The 19490-nt window shown below is 45.4% G+C and overlaps 1 protein-coding gene across 14 annotated transcripts in view; it reads right to left on the reverse strand.

Annotated features, from left to right (window-relative positions):
* Window positions 1-12917, reverse strand: part of SEPT6 (septin 6) — a 77003-nt gene extending 64086 nt beyond the window's left edge. For 9 of the 14 annotated variants that reach the window (XM_011380206.2, XM_023523302.1, XM_023523304.1 and 6 more), the window contains exons 1-2: window positions 12632-12767; window positions 7326-7406 (exon numbers count right to left, since the gene is read on the reverse strand). In XM_011380206.2, coding sequence (XP_011378508.1) covers window positions 7326-7385 — 60 coding nt within the window. In that variant the 5' untranslated portion in view covers window positions 7386-7406; window positions 12632-12767. Of the gene's footprint in view, window positions 1-7325; window positions 7407-12631 lie in introns of all 14 variants that reach the window. The other 5 variants (XM_011380210.2, XM_023523306.1, XM_023523305.1 and 2 more) reach the window with 3 other exon arrangements.
* Between the last annotated feature and the right edge of the window lie 6573 nt (window positions 12918-19490).

The raw sequence follows: 19490 nt of genomic DNA on the forward strand, positions 1-19490 counted from the left end.
CACATAGAGGTTAAGAGACTAGGCTTTGAAATCAGGCAGGTGTAACTTAGAGTCCCACTTCCTCTACCTTCTGACCTCAGACAAGTTACTTAACTTCTCAAAGTGTCCCCATCTGTAAAATCGAGAACTCGTAGTTACTACCCCATAAGATTGGTGTGAGAATTAGATAATACTCCCCCAAGAACTGAGCATGGTGCCAAGCATGTGGCGAGCATTCCATCAACAGTGGCTGCTGCTCTTATTACACTGTGAAGTTATCCTTCCACTTGGACTTCCCAAATTACATATGATGCTATGGCACACTTGCTGTGCTCCCTCCAGCTAGAGAAAGCTGTTTCTTTGCTTCCTCCAGTCCCCTTGTCTCCATGGGTGTCAGCCAAGACATTTTCAGCCCTGGAAAGCAGAGGGCCTTTGCTTCACCTGCAAGTCCCAAAGCTTCTTACTGCTAATGGTTTCACAAAACAGGGAGAACCTCAAACTGGGGCAAGCTTCCAAGGATCCAGGGGGAAGGACAAAGGGGGCCTGTATGTACTCAAAAATTGTGCTAACTGCCGATGGCCATGGGGGAGAGGAGAAGGGAAGAGAAGGAAAGCTGGAGACAGCTAAGCTAGACAAGAACGGTGGCCTAGGTAAGCAGAGTTTCTGCTAGGTAGGGCTCGACTATGATTTCCAAAACCAGAAAGGTGCTGAGAGCAATATAAGAAGGGAATGGTAAGTGCCAAGGGGCCTGAGCCAGCATCCTAGGCTGTTAGCAGGCAGCTCTTAGCCTGGACTGGACCTGTTTTTAGACTAGGTCCATAAGGGTATACTTTCACACTGAGAAGAATGGGCTGCGTTGGTGGGGGAGCCTCACAGCAGCTGACATTGTCAGAACTGGTTTCCAGATAGTTCTTTCATCCAGCTTGGGATCCCATTCCCATTGGTGCTATCGGATCCTCCAAGAGTGAGAGACAGGGCTAGGTGCCAGTGACTGCCACCTGGTAAATTCACTAACCTCCCACATGTCACCCCACACACACTCCCAGTGGAGAATTCTTGAAACATAACCATCTGCCATCATTCAGTCTTGATTGGAGTATTCTGGGTCCCAGAGGGGTACCTGAAGACAGTCGGGCTTCATGTGTGGCCTATGTCATTCATTGGCTTATTCTACATTCGCCCCTTTCCCCATCTCCTCACCACTTTCTCCTTATTCTTTTTATTAAAGTGAACAAAAAAGATGTAAGATTCATACTGTTCGTTCTTGGTCCTCAATACTGCAGGGAGACAGAGACTTCAGAGCTAATATATGCTTTCTCGATGGAGCCTCCTACATAACAGGCATCGGAAATTGGGAGGGACTCAGAGTTGAGGTTTCCTGAGCCATATTTTATCACCCCTGGCTGTCTCTTCCTGCCTCCAAATGCAGCACCATGAAATTTTAAGTGCTCCAAGACCTCTGGTCTAAGTGCCAAAAGGTAAGGAAAGGGAAATTTCAGACTGAAGACAGTGGTGAGAACTCCACATCTCATTCTTAAAGATTGACTTCATTGTCAAAGACTTCCCATGTGCCCGCCATTACCTGCCACCTAGCACAGTGCTGGAAAGAGCCCTGAACAGCAGAAGAAAGAGTATGGGCTTTATTCCCTAGGCCATGGGGTTTGGGGGCATTTTGAGTGTTTTGAGCAGGGAGGGCCATGATACAACTAGTGTTTTTGAAAGATCATTCCAGCGGCAAGGTGCCTCATTGATTGGAGGAGAGAGAGTAGAAGCAGGAAGACATATCAGTAGATGACTCTAATAATTTTGAACTGGCAGAGTGACATCCAGGTATTGTGACAATAAACGCTGGTTAAAGTGAACTGATGACTTGGGACTCAGAAGGGAGGAACAAATTTTAGAGACGTCCTAAAGAAGCGATGAGACTCAATGAGCGACTGGGCAGAGGGATTGAAGGAGCAATCAAAGCTCTAAGGCTGCAATGTTCTAAGCCTGGGAACTTAGATTGATGGCACCATGGCCAGAAAGAGAGAAACCAAGAAAGGGGGATTGTTTAATGGGGAAATCAAGGAGTCTGGTTTTAAATAAGCTATTATTAAAAGAAATTACATTTATCAAGCTTTTTATTTTATAAAAGTAATCAATGTTCACTGTAGAAATTTTAGAATATAGAAAATTATAAAGGAGACAATCTCAGTCATCCATATCACTCTTCAGAAATAATCACTGTTAATTTATATGTATGTCCCTCCAGTCGGTATATCTTTTCTTGTGACAAAATTGGGATAATTCTGTATATTCCTTTTTCATAACCTGACTTAATAACTTGACACTTAATGCAGTATAGATGTTTTCTTGAGTAATTAAGTATACCTTTAAAACATTACTTTTACTGGCCACATTCCATTATAGAAATTTACCAGATTTTCTTAACCAATCTTCCACTGCTAGACATTTAGCACGCTTCCAAGTTTTCAACAATATAAATGATAATTTTTGTCCTTATAGATCGGCATATATATCTGGTTATTTCCTTAAGTCAAATTCCTAGAATTGAAGCCCACTGGGTCCAAGGGCATACACATTTGAAAGACTAGTACACATTGAGAATCATTCGACAGAGAATAGTACAAATGTCTATTTCTACCACCAATATACAAGAGTGTCCATTTATCCATACATGGACAACATTGATTTTCTGAACATTTTTAACCGTTATGAATTGAATCACTGAAAAATGGCATCATGTCACTTAATTTTCATTTTACTGGCGAAGGTGAACTTATTTTATTGTTCAACAATATATGTGTTTTGTGTGTATGTATACATATATGTGAGCTGCCTATTCATGTCCTTGTCCATTTTTTAAATAATAGGTGTTTGTCTTTCTCTTCTGGATTTGTAAAAGTGTTTTATATCTTAAGGAAAATAAGATAGTTTTTATTTTAAAAGTGAGATACCCAGGAAAAGAAATCCAATAAGTACTTAACAATATGGTATTGTAGGCTCAAGGAGAATTCAGGACTGGGATATAAATTTAGGAGTGAGAGAGATGAAGCTGGATGTGTTCTCCAAGAGATAGTACAGGGAGAAAAGAGTTAAAGATTGAATATAGGAAATGCCCACAAGTAAGGAATGGGAACATGAAGAGGATTCTTCTAAGAGGAAGAAATGATCAGAAAAGTAAGAGATGACCCAATAGTTTTCTATCACCAAAGGCCAAGATTGAAGTCAGGAAGAAATACAGAGAAATAACAATTGATCTCGATTTGGTGGTCACTGACTGGTGACATTTAGAATCTTTATTTCTTCCATATCTTTTCACCTAGCGTTCAATACATCCAAATTAACTGGAAGTTTTGGGGACTAAGGGTCATGAGATCTAGTTAATGTGTTTTTCTTGCTAACCAAGATTTAAGTAACAAACTTTTTGTCTCAATGCTCGTTGTAACTGAGAAAGCTTCAAAATTGTAGTGTGTGTATATATTTCCTGCTTTAGGAAATCCTGTCTAGCAAGCACCATTCACTCTTGCTTTGATGTCAAGGTCATTATTATGAATATTAGTCCTCATTGTTCAGAGCTAATTATGTGGAGGTAAAAAAGACAGGACACTGGACTGAATGTACACTGAGTCCAGGACAGCCCCTGGAAGTTTCTTCCCCCATTCCTCAGTAAATTTTGGATATCTCTTTCTTCTTATTCTGTAAGGTGGCCTGACTAATTGAAGTCCTGATTACTTTGATTGCAGTTAATTGAACGTTCTCTGGATTACAATGTGCACAAGAGGAGATGGAACAGGCAACTTGGCCCAGCATGCGTGGCACTGAAACCTCAAGCTATTTTGAGTAGCAGGTGGTACCATGTTCAAGGCTTGAACTGAGATGCTAGCAAGACCACAATCACCAAAATGTTATATGGCCCATCTCTTGTAATCCTGCAATCTCCCCTTGGGATCTATTCTACAGAATATCACATGTCTGAACAAAGATCCATTTACTACAAGAAAATTCATTACAGCACTGTTTATAATATCGAAAAATTAGAAAAAAAAACAAATGTCTGACAATAGGCAAATATTTAACTAAAATAGGGTACATGCCTACTCTGGAATATTCTACAGCCATTAAGGTCCTGATGTGAGTATCTCCAAGACATTATTATGTAGTTAAAAGAAGTTCCAGAACAATACGCACAGTATGAGCCCATATATGTAAAAAACAACAACAACAACAAAAACCTACATATGTGCATTTGCGCATAAATGTATGTGATTGCATAGAAAAGGGACTGAAAAGACACACACCAAACCAAGAACTATGGCCACCTCAGGGGAGGGGAATGGAAACAGGGGCTTCCTCAGGCGGGATAGTCAGTATGCTTCTGTATTGTTTAAGTCTTTTACAGCATGAATGTATTCACGTATTACCTATGTAATTTAAAAACATTTTTAATACAAGAAATGAGAGTTCTCTATCAGCTTTGCAGCAGGGGCAATTAGGAGGCAGAGTATGAGTGAGAGGAGCTAAAAGGAATACAAAATGATAAAGAGTGCTCCTGAGAACTGGGAGATCCCCATGCCCCTCCCCAATCACATTTCCTGTTTTCTCCTCATCTGCAGTCACCTGCGGTTTTTGAAATACGTTATACCACATTCATAGCGTAGCGCAGGCAGAAACACCATTCTCTTTCTTTTCCACCTCCTCCCCCGAAGACACACCAATTTTGTTTTTTAATTGAATAGTCGAAGGTTAATGTTATAAAGAACAAATTATGGCAATTCCAGCTGTGCATCTTTTTCCCATTGATGTTATTCTGAAAATAAAGAGTCCCATAGGCACCCAGTGGGCAACCCTGTCTCCCTGGACTCCCTGCCCCTATTCCGACCTTTGTGGTCTAGTAAGCAATCGGTATTTGAGGCCTCTGGGAACTTAGTGTGCATCTGTATCAACAGAGAATTTTCTGCCTCTGTTTAATACTGGGGTGCTTAAGTTGATAGCTGTCATTCTGAAGGATGAGACCAAAGCAAAAAGTTCGGAGCTCTTGCAGATGACTTGCTTTCCCTAAACTTTGTCCCTTGGCCTTTTCATGTGGATGCTAGGAAAGGACAGAAATACTGAAATAGGATTCTCCCCATGTGTCACTTACTGATGAGCCTGATCTCTTACACCTTCCCTTTCTCTATCTCCATTCCCAGCCCTGAAGACCAACCTCTGATAGACCCTGCAAATCTTCAGGACGATGAAGATCAATGAATAAATCAATGATGTACAATAGAATGTTAAGCAGCTGATAAAAGTATTTTCTAAGAATATTTAAGGACATGGGGAAATGACCACCAAATACTGTCACGCAAAACAAAACAAAACAAAACAAAACAAAACAAAACAAAACAAAATCCTGTATGTACAGGATCATCCCAACCATGGGGGAAAGTATATACGCATTTTTAAAAACTTCGAAGAACACACCAAGATGGTGACAATGGTTGTGGAGAGGATGTAGCTGTTGTTGGTTTTCTGTGTTTTGCAAACTTTCTACAATAGGCATATTTCACTTTTATAATCAGAATTAAAATGTTGTTTTTCTTTAAAAAGATTCTAAGATGATATTTTCCTAGGCAGGAAAGTGGCCTCAGATATTGCAGCAAAATCTTCAATTACAACCAAAAAGGTGCTTTAAATACAGATAATCAAAAATTCAGTTGAGTATTCAGCTTTCAGGAAGTTTTATTGTATATAAAACATTTATTTTACTAATAATATAATAAAACCATATTATTCCTCATGTTATAACATTATTATTATGACATATACATAACTTATTATTATACAGTATAACTCATTATTATATAAAGATTCATGTGAACCAGAAGTCATATGATATATCCTGAAATGTACCAAAAAGTCTTGAAACAATCAGATGGGTGACAGCCCTATCTGCTGCCACCAGTGTTGTCAAGGGCATGGATGCCATTGTATTATCAGCCATAAGAACCACAAAAGCACTGATAAGTTCCCAGAGGTTAAAAAAAAAACATCCTCCAATGTGCCTCACACATCAAATGTCAGGATTTCCCTTGTGCTGATTAAACCAAGCTAAGAGGAAACTGACAATAGTCGCAATACTCTGAACTGGAAGAGAGAAATTTGGGCGCCTTGCCAAGGAGAAATAAAGCCCGCACCCCTTAATGAGGAAGCAGCTTAGGGGACCCTGGGGACACACTAAGGAAACCATCTTCATCATACAAGGAGAAGGCCCACTTTTGGTAAATCCGATAAATGAAACTCTGGATTTTAATTCACCAGATCAATTCCAGAGTATCTTTTTCATCCTATAAAAGGATCCACAGCAGAATTCCTTTAAATAACCAGTTCTCCTAGTGCATTTAAAATGGGACTCAATAGACAAAATTTTAGCTGTCATGTACCTTTACAGGAAGACAAAGGCTATATATATCTACATGGACAGACAATATCTGAAAGGTTGTTTGTATTCCACTTACAGAGACCCTGCTGAGCTAAAAGCCCTGACTTCAGACTTTCCCTCTCTCCAACTCTCTCCCCACACCCAGCTCAAGGAGTCCAAGAAGGGAAGGGGTGGAGTTACATTCTACCACCTCATACAGAAGCAGAAGCAGGCAAGGACCTCAAAGAAATTAGGCTGGAGAACAAGAAACCATAACCATACAATGTTCGAACTGGAAATGCTCTTAAATATCGCCTACTCCAAACTGCTGGTTTTACAAAAGGGGAAACAGAGACTCAGAGAGAGGAAGTGACTTGTCCCGAGTCACGATGTGATTTAGCAGCAGAGTGGTGCTAGAATCCAGGGCTTTGTCAAGCAGACAGCCACTCTCAAATGGAAAAACTGCCTCAAGTGGCAGATACAGTTCTTTATGCTGCTAAAATTTCAGGACACTGGTTTTGTGACTTGCTGTTAGTTGGAGGGAGAAGGGTCATGGAACATGACCCGGAAGCCTCTGGGCTCACCAAGGTGGCTCTGGCCCACAGAAAGCAACCTAGGCAGTGGATGTCATAGAGGGGCTTTTGCTCCTCTTCTGCATTCTTTCCCTCATTTCTCTCTCTCTCCTGGTTCCAACCTATACCTCAGCTGCCTAGCTCTGCTCAAAAGCTCCAGGGCTACCTAACCCAACAAGCCAAATTCTAGGTAAAATATCTCCACCTCAGGCCAGGGGCAACCCGCTGTTCAGGGTGGATCAACTTTTCCACAAAAGCCAGACAAATTCTCTTCAAGCCAGGCTATTTAAACAGAGTTTTCTAGGTGTTCTGGCCATTGTTATCGCCAATCTGTTAAAAAAAAAAAAAAAAAAAAGAGGTTTACTCACAGGCCTCTGGATGAATGCCCAACTGTCCTCTGGGGAGCCTGAATTTGCCTCTGCCTCCATCTGGTCTCATTTAAAGGAGATCTGAAAAAACCCAGTTCCTGCTTCAGCGCCAGTGCTCAGAGCTGGGGGCCTTTGCTGTGAAAGGAAACCCAGCACTACCTCACACCTCATCAGGGCCATGAAAGCAGAGTTCTGCTCCTGTTACCCCAGGGCATCCATTAGGGGTCAGAGAGGGCTATGGCAGGAGAAACCTGAGCCCTGAGTCCTGTCCCTGAGAAGGCCTGCAAATCTTTTCCCCAGTCGCCTTTAAGTGACTGGAAAGGATGACCCAACTCCAGGGCCAATTGAGAGCACGCTGCATAATTCAGCAGATGGCTGCCTCTAATGAGAAGACAATGAAGGAGAGGATAACATTATGTCTCACCCTCCTGAGCATGTGGCCTCCTTCCTCTGTGCATGCAGCAAAGAAACCCACGGTTTCAAATCCCAAATTGCAGCAGCAGAAGCCTCCTCCTGCCAAACCAAGGAGGAAGGGTCTGTGTTTCTAATTTATTCTGTACCCCCTCCAGTTGTTACTTAAAATAATCCATCATTACATGACTGGTGGCTCCAGGATTTTTATTTAAAGCGATATGGGGGAAAAAAAAAAAAAAGAAAGAAAACCCACACATAACCCATGACTGTGCTATCTGGATTCAAGCTGCGAATCTCTGTAACATCACAATCTTCAAAGTACCCACGTATATTCTCCTCTAATCTCCATGAGTGTGCCGTGAAGGGAGCGCAATGAAGACAGGGAGAAGAGGGGACGTGGCAAGATTTTTATTTCTTAGAAACATCATGAAAAAGCCAGAGTGTTTGTTTTTAAATGTATCCGTGTCATCTGGTAGGTGTTTCATTGTTTGATCCACTGACCAGCAATAACACTTTGGACTAAATCATTTGATCTTCCTGTACCCAGAAAATGAAGAGAATAATACTTGTCCAGGAAGCTGCTGGGGAAAATAAAATCATACAGACGGAAACATTTTGAGATCATTGACAGAAACATGTTACACTTATCCATGCTGTTTGTTTTCTTTCTTTTTTCTTTTTTTCTTAAATGTGGTTATAATGTACATGCAACTAGAAGCCCTTCTCAATTGTTTATGCTAATACGAAACTACAGCTCTGATAATCCAGGAACCCAGGAAAGTCCAGAGATCAGTCCTACTTAATTCTGGAAAACCTTTTTCCAGGGGACTTAGCTTCCTAATTAGCTTTGCTTAGGCTAATATAACAGGTTCTCTCCCTTACAGCACACAAAGGGAGGGGGCTGTGCTGGGTAACAAAGCCAGCAATTAATAGAAAATTTACAGCAGAGACTCCACAAAGTAAATGTTATATGCACACGACTGCCAATCAAAATTTCATTATACTATACAGACAAATCACTCAGATGTAATGCAGTTTTGGAATAAAAACATCACTAATACACATTTCCTGAATTTAAGATAGGAAAAGGAAATGGGACTTACTCCTGCCTCTCATCTGGAAGCTCTGAGAGGGCAGAGTCCTATTTGCCTAGATCCCCAGCACCTGGCACAGGGCCTGGCAGAGTCACTGCCCAATAAACACATTTTGAAGAAATGAATGAAAACAAAAGTGTGTGAATTAACAAAGGAAATGTAAATGTTCCTAGCCCAGTAGAGGAAGTGAGATCTCACCCATCTTCACACCTACCCTTTTCCTAGTTGAAACTCTCAGGAAGCCTTTCCTGTCACCCACACCCCCAGCCACTGCAGGATTAGGTCCCCTCGTATTGAATTCTTATAGGAGGTAGTTTTCCTGTGCAGCACTTGCCACATGATAATAGTTATTGGCGTCTGCCTCCACTACCAGATTGTAAACTCCCCCAATTTCTTATTTTGAAAAGTCTCAAACACATAAAAGTTGGAAAATAGTACAATGATCATCTATGTACCCTGGACTTAGATTCAAGAAGTTTTAATATTTGGGGCCATGTAAATTTTCTTCAGTGCTATATCCCCTGTAGAGGTATGGGTGAATATTTGGGTTTTAATCTCCCCGTTTAGGGTATAATATTACTTTTAGTGTGAGATGGTGGAGATGGCTGAGGCAGGGAGCCTAAAGTGGAATCAAGGGGAAGTAGGTAGTTGCTCTGGGACAGTTGCCCCAGACCAACCCCAGCTAGGGCAAAGGCCAGCCCCTGCAAGCTCTTTCATTAGGGAGAAAGGCCATTATCTGGGTGCTGTTGGAGGAAAGCAACATTGCCCACATTGTTGGAGTATTTAAAGCCAGAATCAATAAGCCATTCTTTATATAGGCCAGTAGTTATGATCTGTACCCTAAAACACAACATTGAAAGAAATAGCTCAATACAAGAACCAGGAAATGCAGCCTCTGGAGCCTGAACTGTACCTGGCTAATCATGTAACCTCTCAGAGTATGTATATATTAATAGCAGCCAAGCCATTTCATAAGCAGGGGTTGGGGATGAAAACATCCCAAGAATCTGCTATAGTTCTCTAATTATTATGTCCACAATTTGTGTCTTCAACTAGACTGTGAGCTTAAAAGCAAAGAACAATGTTTACTATTTTTTTGTATAGTTGACCAGGACTAGTCATCGTGCCAGACATTTAGTAGTTAATCAAATAAACACTTGTGGTCACAATAGAGAAATCATTTTGTCATACAGAATCTTTGTGGTGTTCATTCAAACAGGATAGGATTGTATTAGGTACACAAGAGCTGAACTTCCAAGTTGCATGCATGCCCAAATAAGGGTCCTACCCAACAACTCTAGGGCCTGTTTTAGTCACTAACCATGTTACCTTACTAACCAGAGTGACCCTCAATTGACTCTGGAAAGGACTCTTCCCTTTCCCCCACACACCAGAGGACTACTTGAATGGCACCATGTGTCAAAGCTCATTAAAAAGAACTCTTAAGCCAGACATACTTTATTCTCCAGTCTTCTCTTCCCAAACCGTGGATACACATTTCCTGAAAGAAACAAGCTGCAACCAGACTTCGAAGGTCTCCTGAGTTAATTCTATCTTCCCCTGGTGAATTATAACTTCTTGCAGACACAAAGGAGAGCAGAGAGACAAATGACACATTAAACAAGAGCTTCACCAGCTGGGGGAGGGGGGCATGAAGAGTGACGTCAGTTTTCCCAGAAACCCATTTATCACGATAACAAGGTCTCAAGTGCTCAGGCTGCTCTTGGAGCTTAAGAATCTGGCATACAATTATGTTCATCATACAGTATGGCAAAGCCAGCCAGAGCAAACTGGAACCATGCAAAGCAAACCAAGTGACCCAAATTACCCCCACCCCTATCTGCAGAACAAAGGGATCTCTGGATTGCTAGAGTTGTGCCTGAGGTGAAACACAACCTTCTGGAATGTTCCCCTTTACAACATCTGTCTTGCAATCCTAATCCGGGCAAGGGGACTAGTATGAGTAGGGACAGGTCGATGCAAATTAATTAGCTGACAAGAAAAATCATTAGCGTCCTTTTTGGTCACTGAGGATTAGCAAATGTAATCCAGGAGACTAATTCCTCTCTTTAAGCCATGACATCTCTAAAACGCAGGTAACAAGGAGCAGAAAAGCACTCTGGGAACCCTCAAAACACTAAAGTAATAAATATTATAGTGCCAATCTTGAGGAGAACAGAATTCTCTGAAATTCCATTATCCCAGCACATTGTCATCTATTTACTCAGAGTCCTTCCACATTGTGACTACATAAAGAGCTCCATTCTGGAGTCTGCAGGGGGTGGGGAAGGTTCCAAAGAAATCACCCTGCCCCTTCCAAACAGAGACAAAAGGGTGGAATAAATTCACACATATCCTGTAGAGAAAATACTCGGATTCCGCATTCAGATTTTGAAAACAAATCAATTTCAATTACACCAAATACCTAGAGGTTATTATTATTATTATCACTTTGCACTAGAATTTCATCGCATGGGCTATTTCTCTTAATAAGTAAACCACGAGGTTTTAAAACATTTCTCTGTGTGTGTGTGTGTGTGTGTGTGTGTTTCAGAAATTTTCATCAAGTAGTGTTTGATGTTATGGGATTTGACCTACCCTTACTTCACTCTCCTCAGGGTGTTGGTAATTGGGGGCTGAAAATCCCACAAACCCATGGATGAACAGAAAGGATAGGCTGTTCCCCTAAATGGAATCAACTCCTCCCTTTGCAACCTAACTTCTGGTCTAAAAAAACAAACATGGAGCCTCAGGTCACTTCAATATGATTTCTCTGAACGTTTCAGGCTGGAAAACTTCAGTTCTTTAAATGAAGATTTTTTTTTTCCAGAGTCAGTTGCCAACAAAAAGAGAGACGGCACCATTTTTGCAAACCTCACAGTAATTTTCCTGAGTCTCCAAAGAAAGAAGCCAGCTCCACAGGTTTGGGCACACAAGCCCAGCTACACTGAACACGTACCACGATAGACCCTAGGAGGGCCGCACAAGCCGGGTCAGGTGCTCAGAAACCTGCAAAATACGCAGCCAGCCACCTCCAGGCCCATCGGACTGCACCCCACAAAGAGCTACAGATGGGACCCAGAGGCACGCAGCACAAGCAGAAAGGCGTCTGGACGCATGGGCACACACTCTGCAAGTGAGCACACTCATAGAAACTGGAAGACTCATTTAGGGTCACAGAGCAGCGGGGTGTTGCCGCCCGCCGGGAGGCACGGGTGCGCGCGCGTGCACTCAGACGCTCACAGTGCTACACTCACAGACGCAGTCACATATGTAATGCATATGGAGAGCCCCTCCCCCAGCCAGGGACCTCTCCGCCCCCCTCACTTCTCGCCGCCTCCTGCCCCTGGCTAACGCCAGTCCCGCGTCCCCTTTCCTAAGGAGGCCCGGTCCCAGCCGGCAGCTGTGCGCACGGGCGCGGTCCGGCGGTCGAGGAAGCCAGGCCAGGGTGCCTGGGACACAGAGAGCTTGGCGGCTCCTGTGGCCATTCATTCGGCAACGCCCCAGCTGTTGCAGCGAGGGAAGCGGCGCCGCTTACTGCAGATCTTGGGCAATTCAAGTTCAGCCGCTGGCCCTCAGCTTTGGCCAGGCCCTCCACCAACCCGTCAATGTCGCCATTCTCGGGGACAGGTTAGGGTTCTGAGCCGCTGACCCTGAGAGCATAAGTCCCGCCGTGCCTTGGCTCCTAAGTGCTGCCCACTGCCCACCTCGCGGTGGCGGTGGCGGCGCTGGCAGCCAGGTCCCCTCGGCCCTTCCCAGGCCCCCGGCCCCGGCGCTGGACCCAAGTCCTGCACTCACCACCTGGCGAGCTATATCGGTCGCTGCCATCGCTCCTGTGTCTGCCAGGGCTGCCACGGGGACCACCGCAACCGGAGCTCCAGCACAGGAAACAGCCAAGCTCCTCCGACAAAGAGAAAGTGTTACACTTCGGGCGCGACCAAGTCCGGTGGGGGGAGGTGCAAGGGAGGGGCCCCTTCGCTGCTGCTCCAACCCCAACCTCCCCTCTATCGCCCACCCCCTCGGAAGTGCAGTCTGGGATGGGGGCGGATTTAACGCGCAGCTTCCCCCTACCAGCGCGCTTCCAGTTCTCCCTGCAACCTCCGTTGTTAGCCCTTGCGAAGGGGGGGCGGGGGCTCCCCTCTGTGACCACGTTCTGCCCCCCCCGCCACTGGGCTTCGTGGTACGTCCCGACCTCTGCTGAATTGTCACACCCCCCTGCTCTCGCCTCACATCTCTGAGTCCCCAGACCCCCGGAGGCTGGAAAGGAGCCCTCGCCTCTCCTTCTCCCGCGCACAGCTCGGCGACTGAGCTCTGCAGTCCTCCTCTCCCTCCCCTCGGCCCCCTGGGCCCTCTCTTCCTCTCCACCGAGATACGAGGGCGCTGGGATGCGAGTGCCTGCCTCTGGAATCTCGATGCCCCGCCATACCCTCCCCCCTCCCCACCCCCGCCACACACACACACACTCCCATGGACCCGGAGTGCGGCTGAGCGGGGTGGGCAGCTGTGGCACCTGCCGCTCCTCCGTAGAGCTTAGAAAGGGGGCGGGGGGAGCCGCACTGCGGCCCCGAAACTGAGCTGTAACATGCGGAGTCCGAGGCCAGCGGTCCTGAGACAAGATGCCCCTATGGCCCTGGGATTTCTAAGTCTCGGGTGCCGTGGGCTGTAATTTCGTAGACCCGAACCATCACTGTTGAGTACTTAATACAGACGAGCCCCACACTTCCTCTCCCCACCCAGCCCCAGACGCTCAGCGTGATAGCCATGGCTCAGACCTCCCAACCCCTCTCTTGCCTGGACCGCTGGAGAGTCAGAGGAGGGGCTTGTAGATGAAGACCCCTAGCTCTGTCGAGTGAGGTAGTGGGGAGTGACGGGGTCTGGCCCCTGGTGGCTCTGTCCCGCCTCCCAATTGCCTCTTAATCTCGGGTGAGCCCGGGACTAGGCAGCCGGCGGTGAACAGAAGAGAGAATCTCGGAAGGCAGAGGTTATGACTGTCTGCTTTCCTCTTCCTCCTGGCCAGCTGCCGCCGCGGGTTCCCTCCCTTGCCCTCGGCACCTCTCCACCTCTCCAGGCCTGAAGCCCCCACCCCTCCGCCCAGAGTGGCCCCTGCTAGTTCCCTGGGACTGGCGAATCCTGGCATATTTGGCGTCCCCGAGGCCAGAGCGGGCAGGACACTCCAACCCACTCCTCAAAAGTGCAGGTGCCTTGGTCTCAAAGAGGGACCTAGACCCTCCAGTAGCACCTGGGACCTCGGGGGCTGGGGGCAGAGGCAAGTCTATGTGCAAAAACTGGGTTCGCAGGGGGTCCGGGATGAGGGGATGCAGGAAATGGCCCCACAGCAGCCCAAGGTGGGAGCGGCTGAGGGGTAGGCAGGAGGGAGGAAAGCAGAAAAACAGGAATCAGGGAGAGAGCGGGAGAAGGTACCCGATCCAGAGGCCCCGTCTTGGGGAGAAAGAGGTAAGGCAGAGAAATGGGCTTGCTACATGAAGCACTTTTCTGTCACTTGATTCCACCTGCCGGGACAGTGCTTCTCATTTCTGTCTTGGGAGCTCCTTATGTGCAGGGTGCACCTGAAGGACAAGGACTCTGCACAATGCATCCCCAGTGCCTAGCTCGGGGCCTGGCATTCAGGAAGCAACCAATCGAGTGTGTCCCGAACAGGAGTACAGAGGATTTGGATGTATGTGCGAGAAGCGGGGTGTGGGGGCTGGTAATAAAGGAAAAAAGAGATACAAAGAGGCTGTATTTGAGGAACCGCTGTAAGACTGGGCCAGGACTGATTGGAGGCGAGAGGTCAGAGGTGACTGGACGCTTCCAGGCTTGCTATCTCGGAGGGAAACAGGTCTTCCCTGGCAAAGGCGGGGGCATGGTGGACTGGGAAGGGCCTGAGGTCACTAGCTCTGATCTGGACAAGGGACTTGAGTGGTGGTGGGATAGGAAGCTTACGTTTGGAAACCAGAGATGAGAGCTGATACCCAGAGAGGGGAGGGCCTGCAGAGCTGCGCGGGCGGAGCGCAGGAATCTGGGGAATCCTGCTTGCCTCGTGGTTCACTGCTTCCCGGCTTAGTGCTCCGGCGCTGACCTCCGGACATTTCAGCTCAGCACCTTAACACGGAGTCTTTGGTGCTCCGCCCGTGTGCCCCACTCCACCTGCCTGTCCCTAGGGACTCTGAGAACCCCGAGAAGGCCTCCTCTTTCAAAACGCTGGACTTCTCAGCCTGGAACCAAGTGTGTAATTCAAGTCTCCTGCAGCCCTTTGGTTTCTCCATGACCTGCTGCCTTTGCCTACAAGCCCCCCTGGGGGCTGGGCCTCGCAGTTTCCGTGGGGTGTGGGTTAGTGTTGATGTGTGAGTAAATGTACATTTGTATGTCAGTGTGCATATTTGCCATGTGCCTGTGTTTCAGTATGTGTCAATGTGTGTGTGTATTGGAATGTGTTTACTCCTGTTAGTATTTGTTGTTAGTATTTGAATGTGTTTACTCCTGTTAGTATTTGTTGGTTCATGTCTGCCAGTGTATGTGCGTTTCAGTGTGTGTGTCAGTGTGTGTCAATGTGTATTTTCAGTGCGTGTTGGTAAGTATGTGTATGTACAAGTGTGTATGCCAGTATTGTATGTTGGTGTGTGTGTGTCGGTATGTGCGTGTCAGTGTGTGTATTGTGATATGTTTCACTGTGTGTGTGTCAGAGTAGGTGTGGGTATATGTAGAGAAGTTTTAGCTCACTACGTTCTGGGCTTCACATACTTTACCTCACTCAATGCAGTGGGCCAGTAACTGAGAGGTGTGGATTATAACGCTTATTTCAACAAAGAGATTTAGAAACTCACTGGGTTTGTGTTTCCCAGTCTTTGGTCCTGGGCAGACAGGCAGGCTAAGGCAAGAGGGCTCATGAGTGGTCTGTTTCTTCCTTCAATGTCTATCCTCATTGATGAATGGGGCCAAAAGATCCCCTTCATGAAGAGGCATTGTGGGCTTTCAGGCACTGCCATGAACATGTGTTCATGTTCTATGTGTCCTGGCAGGGTCCCTTGGGCCCAACACAGTGTCTGGCAGGTGCTTAATCAAAGTTTGTTGGGTGAATAAATGCACAGAAGCATGTAAATGTGTTTTCTGTGTTTCCACTGTCCTTAAGGAAGCTGGAGCAAACAGTGACTTCCTAGAGCCAGCAGGTGACTGTCATTAGCACGCTAATATTGTTTGTAGAACCAGATACCCCAGGGAGAGGAAATGGCCACTCCTACTAGATAGCAGTAGGCCCTAATTGGAGCCAAGCTTTAGGAATGTCACTCTGACTGCTGAAGTAGGGGTATTAAGACTGGATTGGGAGAACAAGGAGGGGGAAGAGGGCAGTGAAATGGAGCTCAGAGCTCAGGAAAGGGCTTTGTCCTGAAACCATGGTATTATGGAAGGAAGAGAAGGATGGTAGAGTTAGTCTAAAGTGAAGAAGCTCTGAGAACAATCTGAAAAGATCAGAAAGTGGGAGGAGTAGGACTAGGTGAAGCAGAGGTGACAAGAACCCCTACCATGATCTGAGATTAACTAAATCCAGACAGTGCTGATAGAATCCCAAACTCAGTTAAAGGGCTGAGTCAAGATGAACTAAGGATTCCTTTGTGCACTATTTACCTGCTGTCCCTGCTTTTACATTTGCTTATTCCAGTGGTTCTTAAAATGTGGTCTTTGGATCAGCAGCAGCATCACCTGGAAAGTTATTAGAAATGCAAATTCGCAGGCCCCACCTCAGACCTACTACATCAGAACCTCCAGGACTGGGACCCAGCAATCTGTGTTTGAAGAAGGCTCCCAGGGTATTCTAATTTATGTTAAGGTTTGAGAACCACTGTTTTATCTGAAATCTAGCCATGGAGTGATGAAACACAGGACTGGTAAGGTTCGGTAGGATAGCAAGGGAGAAGTTTAAAGCCTGGGCTTTAGCCATAATGGCAAGTCCTGGTGGATTTCTACAGTAGGCAACATAAGGATATGGAGTGCCTCTAGTTGGGGAAGGGGTGCCGGAAAAGGTAAAGAAGGACTCTTGGCAACCTAAATGCCCATCAATGCCCTAAATGCTCATATATACAACAGAATATTATCAGCCATTAAAAAAATGAAATCCTACCATTCGCAAAGACGTGGATGAACCTAGAGGTTATTATGCTGAGTGAAATAAGTCAGACAGAGAAAGATAAATACCATATGATTTCACTTACATGCGGAATCTAAGGAACAAAAAGAACTAATCAAAAATAGACTCACAAATATAGTGGACAATTCAGTGACGGACAGAGGGGAGGGGAGTTGGGGGGCTGGAAAGTGGGGTGCAGGGTTAAAGAAGTATTAATTAGTAGTTAATAGTTGTGCATGCAGATGGGGAGCACGGCAGAGAGAATGCAGTTAGCACTAATATGATGGCTAAGTGGAAGGCCAGGGGACGGAGGAAGCAATTGGGGGGATCATTTTATGAACTATGGAGATGTCTAACCAATGTACTGTATACTTGAAACTAATTTAAATAATTTTTTTTTTTAAAGAAGAGACTCCCGTAGGGAGCTGTGGAGTTCTCAAGGTAAACTTTGTTTCCTTTGCAATTTTACTCATTCCTTCCACAAATATGCACTGTGTCCTCACTGCACATCAGCCACTGTGGTAAGTGCCAGAGGACTCAAGAAAAAATGGGTGACAAGAACCCCTATCATGACCTGAGGGAGCTCCCAGGCCAGTTGCCAGATAGATTCACAAACAACAAGTAATGTAATAAGTTATATCATCAGTCAGGAGCAGGACCTTGAGGAGGTAGGAACCCAGAGAGGTGAGGAAAGGCACTTCAAAGAACAGTCATTTGGATTGAGTTTTGAAGGATGAGTAGTAGTTTATCTGGCCAGCAGCGCGTTGGGAGTAGGGGTCAGTAGATGACCGCATGTATAAAATCACAGAAAAAAGGACAGAGAACATTTAGAGAATTCCATGTCTTAGCTAGCTGGAGGGAGTGGTAGAGGAGGGGCTGTAAACGAGGCTGGAGGATAAAATGGGGTCAGATCAGGAAGGGTCTCGGTCATGCCAAAGAGCTTAGACTTTACATCCCTGAGTAGGGGTTCCCAAGCTGTGCTCTCCGGGGACAATGCCTGTTCAGTCTGGAACCATGCTTGGTACAAATCAGATAGATGTTCACAGTGTCAAAAAAAAAATAGTTAATGAGTAGAAATTTCTCTATTTTAACTTTTTTAACCATAAATTTTTACTAAATTTTCAACAGATGCTCCTGCTTATCTGCTAGCAAGCAACAAAATGAATGAACAAGTAGCAAATAAATATTAAACAGATAATCCCAGTACTGATCATGCTTAATTCAACAGTTTATATTTTCCATGGACATCTGTGCTTATGGTTATGATTTTATATTGCACACATACATAATGTAGACATAATTTTTGCTAGCAGAAGTGTTCTTTTGAAAAGTGTTTTATTTCATATGGTGCTATTTAATAGATCAATTATTTCATGGCATTCTGGAAAGAACACCACAACATCCAGATGCTGTACCACCTGAGCCAGTTCGAGAAACTATCCCTTAGATGGTGATGAGCCGCTGAACGGTTTTGAGCAGGGGAGTAATATGAACATTTTTGCAGTTGTGAAAGGTCACTCTGGCTTGAGATTGGGGAAAAGACTGAAGCAGAGAGCAACGAAAGCAGTTAGGACTCAGAAGTCAAACACTGTTGTAGCAGTCCAGACTAAAAATGATGGTAACAGTGACATGGGAGTGGAGGGGCATGGAGGGAACAGAGCCAGCATTAAAAAAGACGACTATTAAGGACCTAGTGTGCCATACTAAGGATGCTGAAGTTTCAACCTTTAGAGAATAAAGAACATTCGAAGCCATGTTTCTTAATAGATGGTACCTGAATCAACTGCAACGGAATCACCCAAAGTGATTCTTATAGATGTACAGGCCTAGACCCCACCTTCGATCTGCTGAATCAGAACTTTTTGTGTGGAAGAAGTATGGGTTTGTAACAAGCTTTCCAGAAGGTTCCAAGGTACATCACAGCTGGAGAACCACTGCATGAATGGTTTTTGAACGATGGCATTTCACAGCAAGATCTATGTTTACACAGATTACTTAAGTCATCACACAAAGAACTGATTGAATAAGAACAAAACTAGAGACAGGGAGACAACTGGGCAAAATGGCGTAGATGATAGAAGCTTCGCACATCCCCTCCTGCAACCACATCAAAGTTGAATATAAAACATGGAGCAAACAGCAAGCAAAGATGCCTGAGGGTCTAGATGAACAGAAGCACTACAACTAGGGAGGGAAATAAATAATCACCCAGCAACGGTTGGAGGTAGAAACAGGAAAAGACACCAGGCTGCCTGGTCCCGAGCAGCAGAGTAGGACAGAGGCTACAGTAGATGCAGACGCCTCTTAAAGGGGCCATGTCCGCCCATGGACTTTCGCATTGACAAACTTGCTCGCTCTGAACACCAGCGTCAGTTTGGCTGCTTGGGGGTCACCAGGGATTTACAGGAGACACTGAGTTGTTGACATGAGGGCCAAAGGTGAGGCTTTCTCTCGAGCAGAAGTACCAGTGGTATCCATTGTTCCTCTGTTGAGCCCTCACCACTCCCAGTGTGCGGACGCGGCACTATCGCAGCT

This window comes from Pteropus vampyrus, unplaced genomic scaffold (assembly GCF_000151845.1).
Source record: "Pteropus vampyrus isolate Shadow unplaced genomic scaffold, Pvam_2.0 Scaffold390, whole genome shotgun sequence".
NCBI classification, from domain to species: Eukaryota; Metazoa; Chordata; class Mammalia; order Chiroptera; family Pteropodidae; genus Pteropus; species Pteropus vampyrus.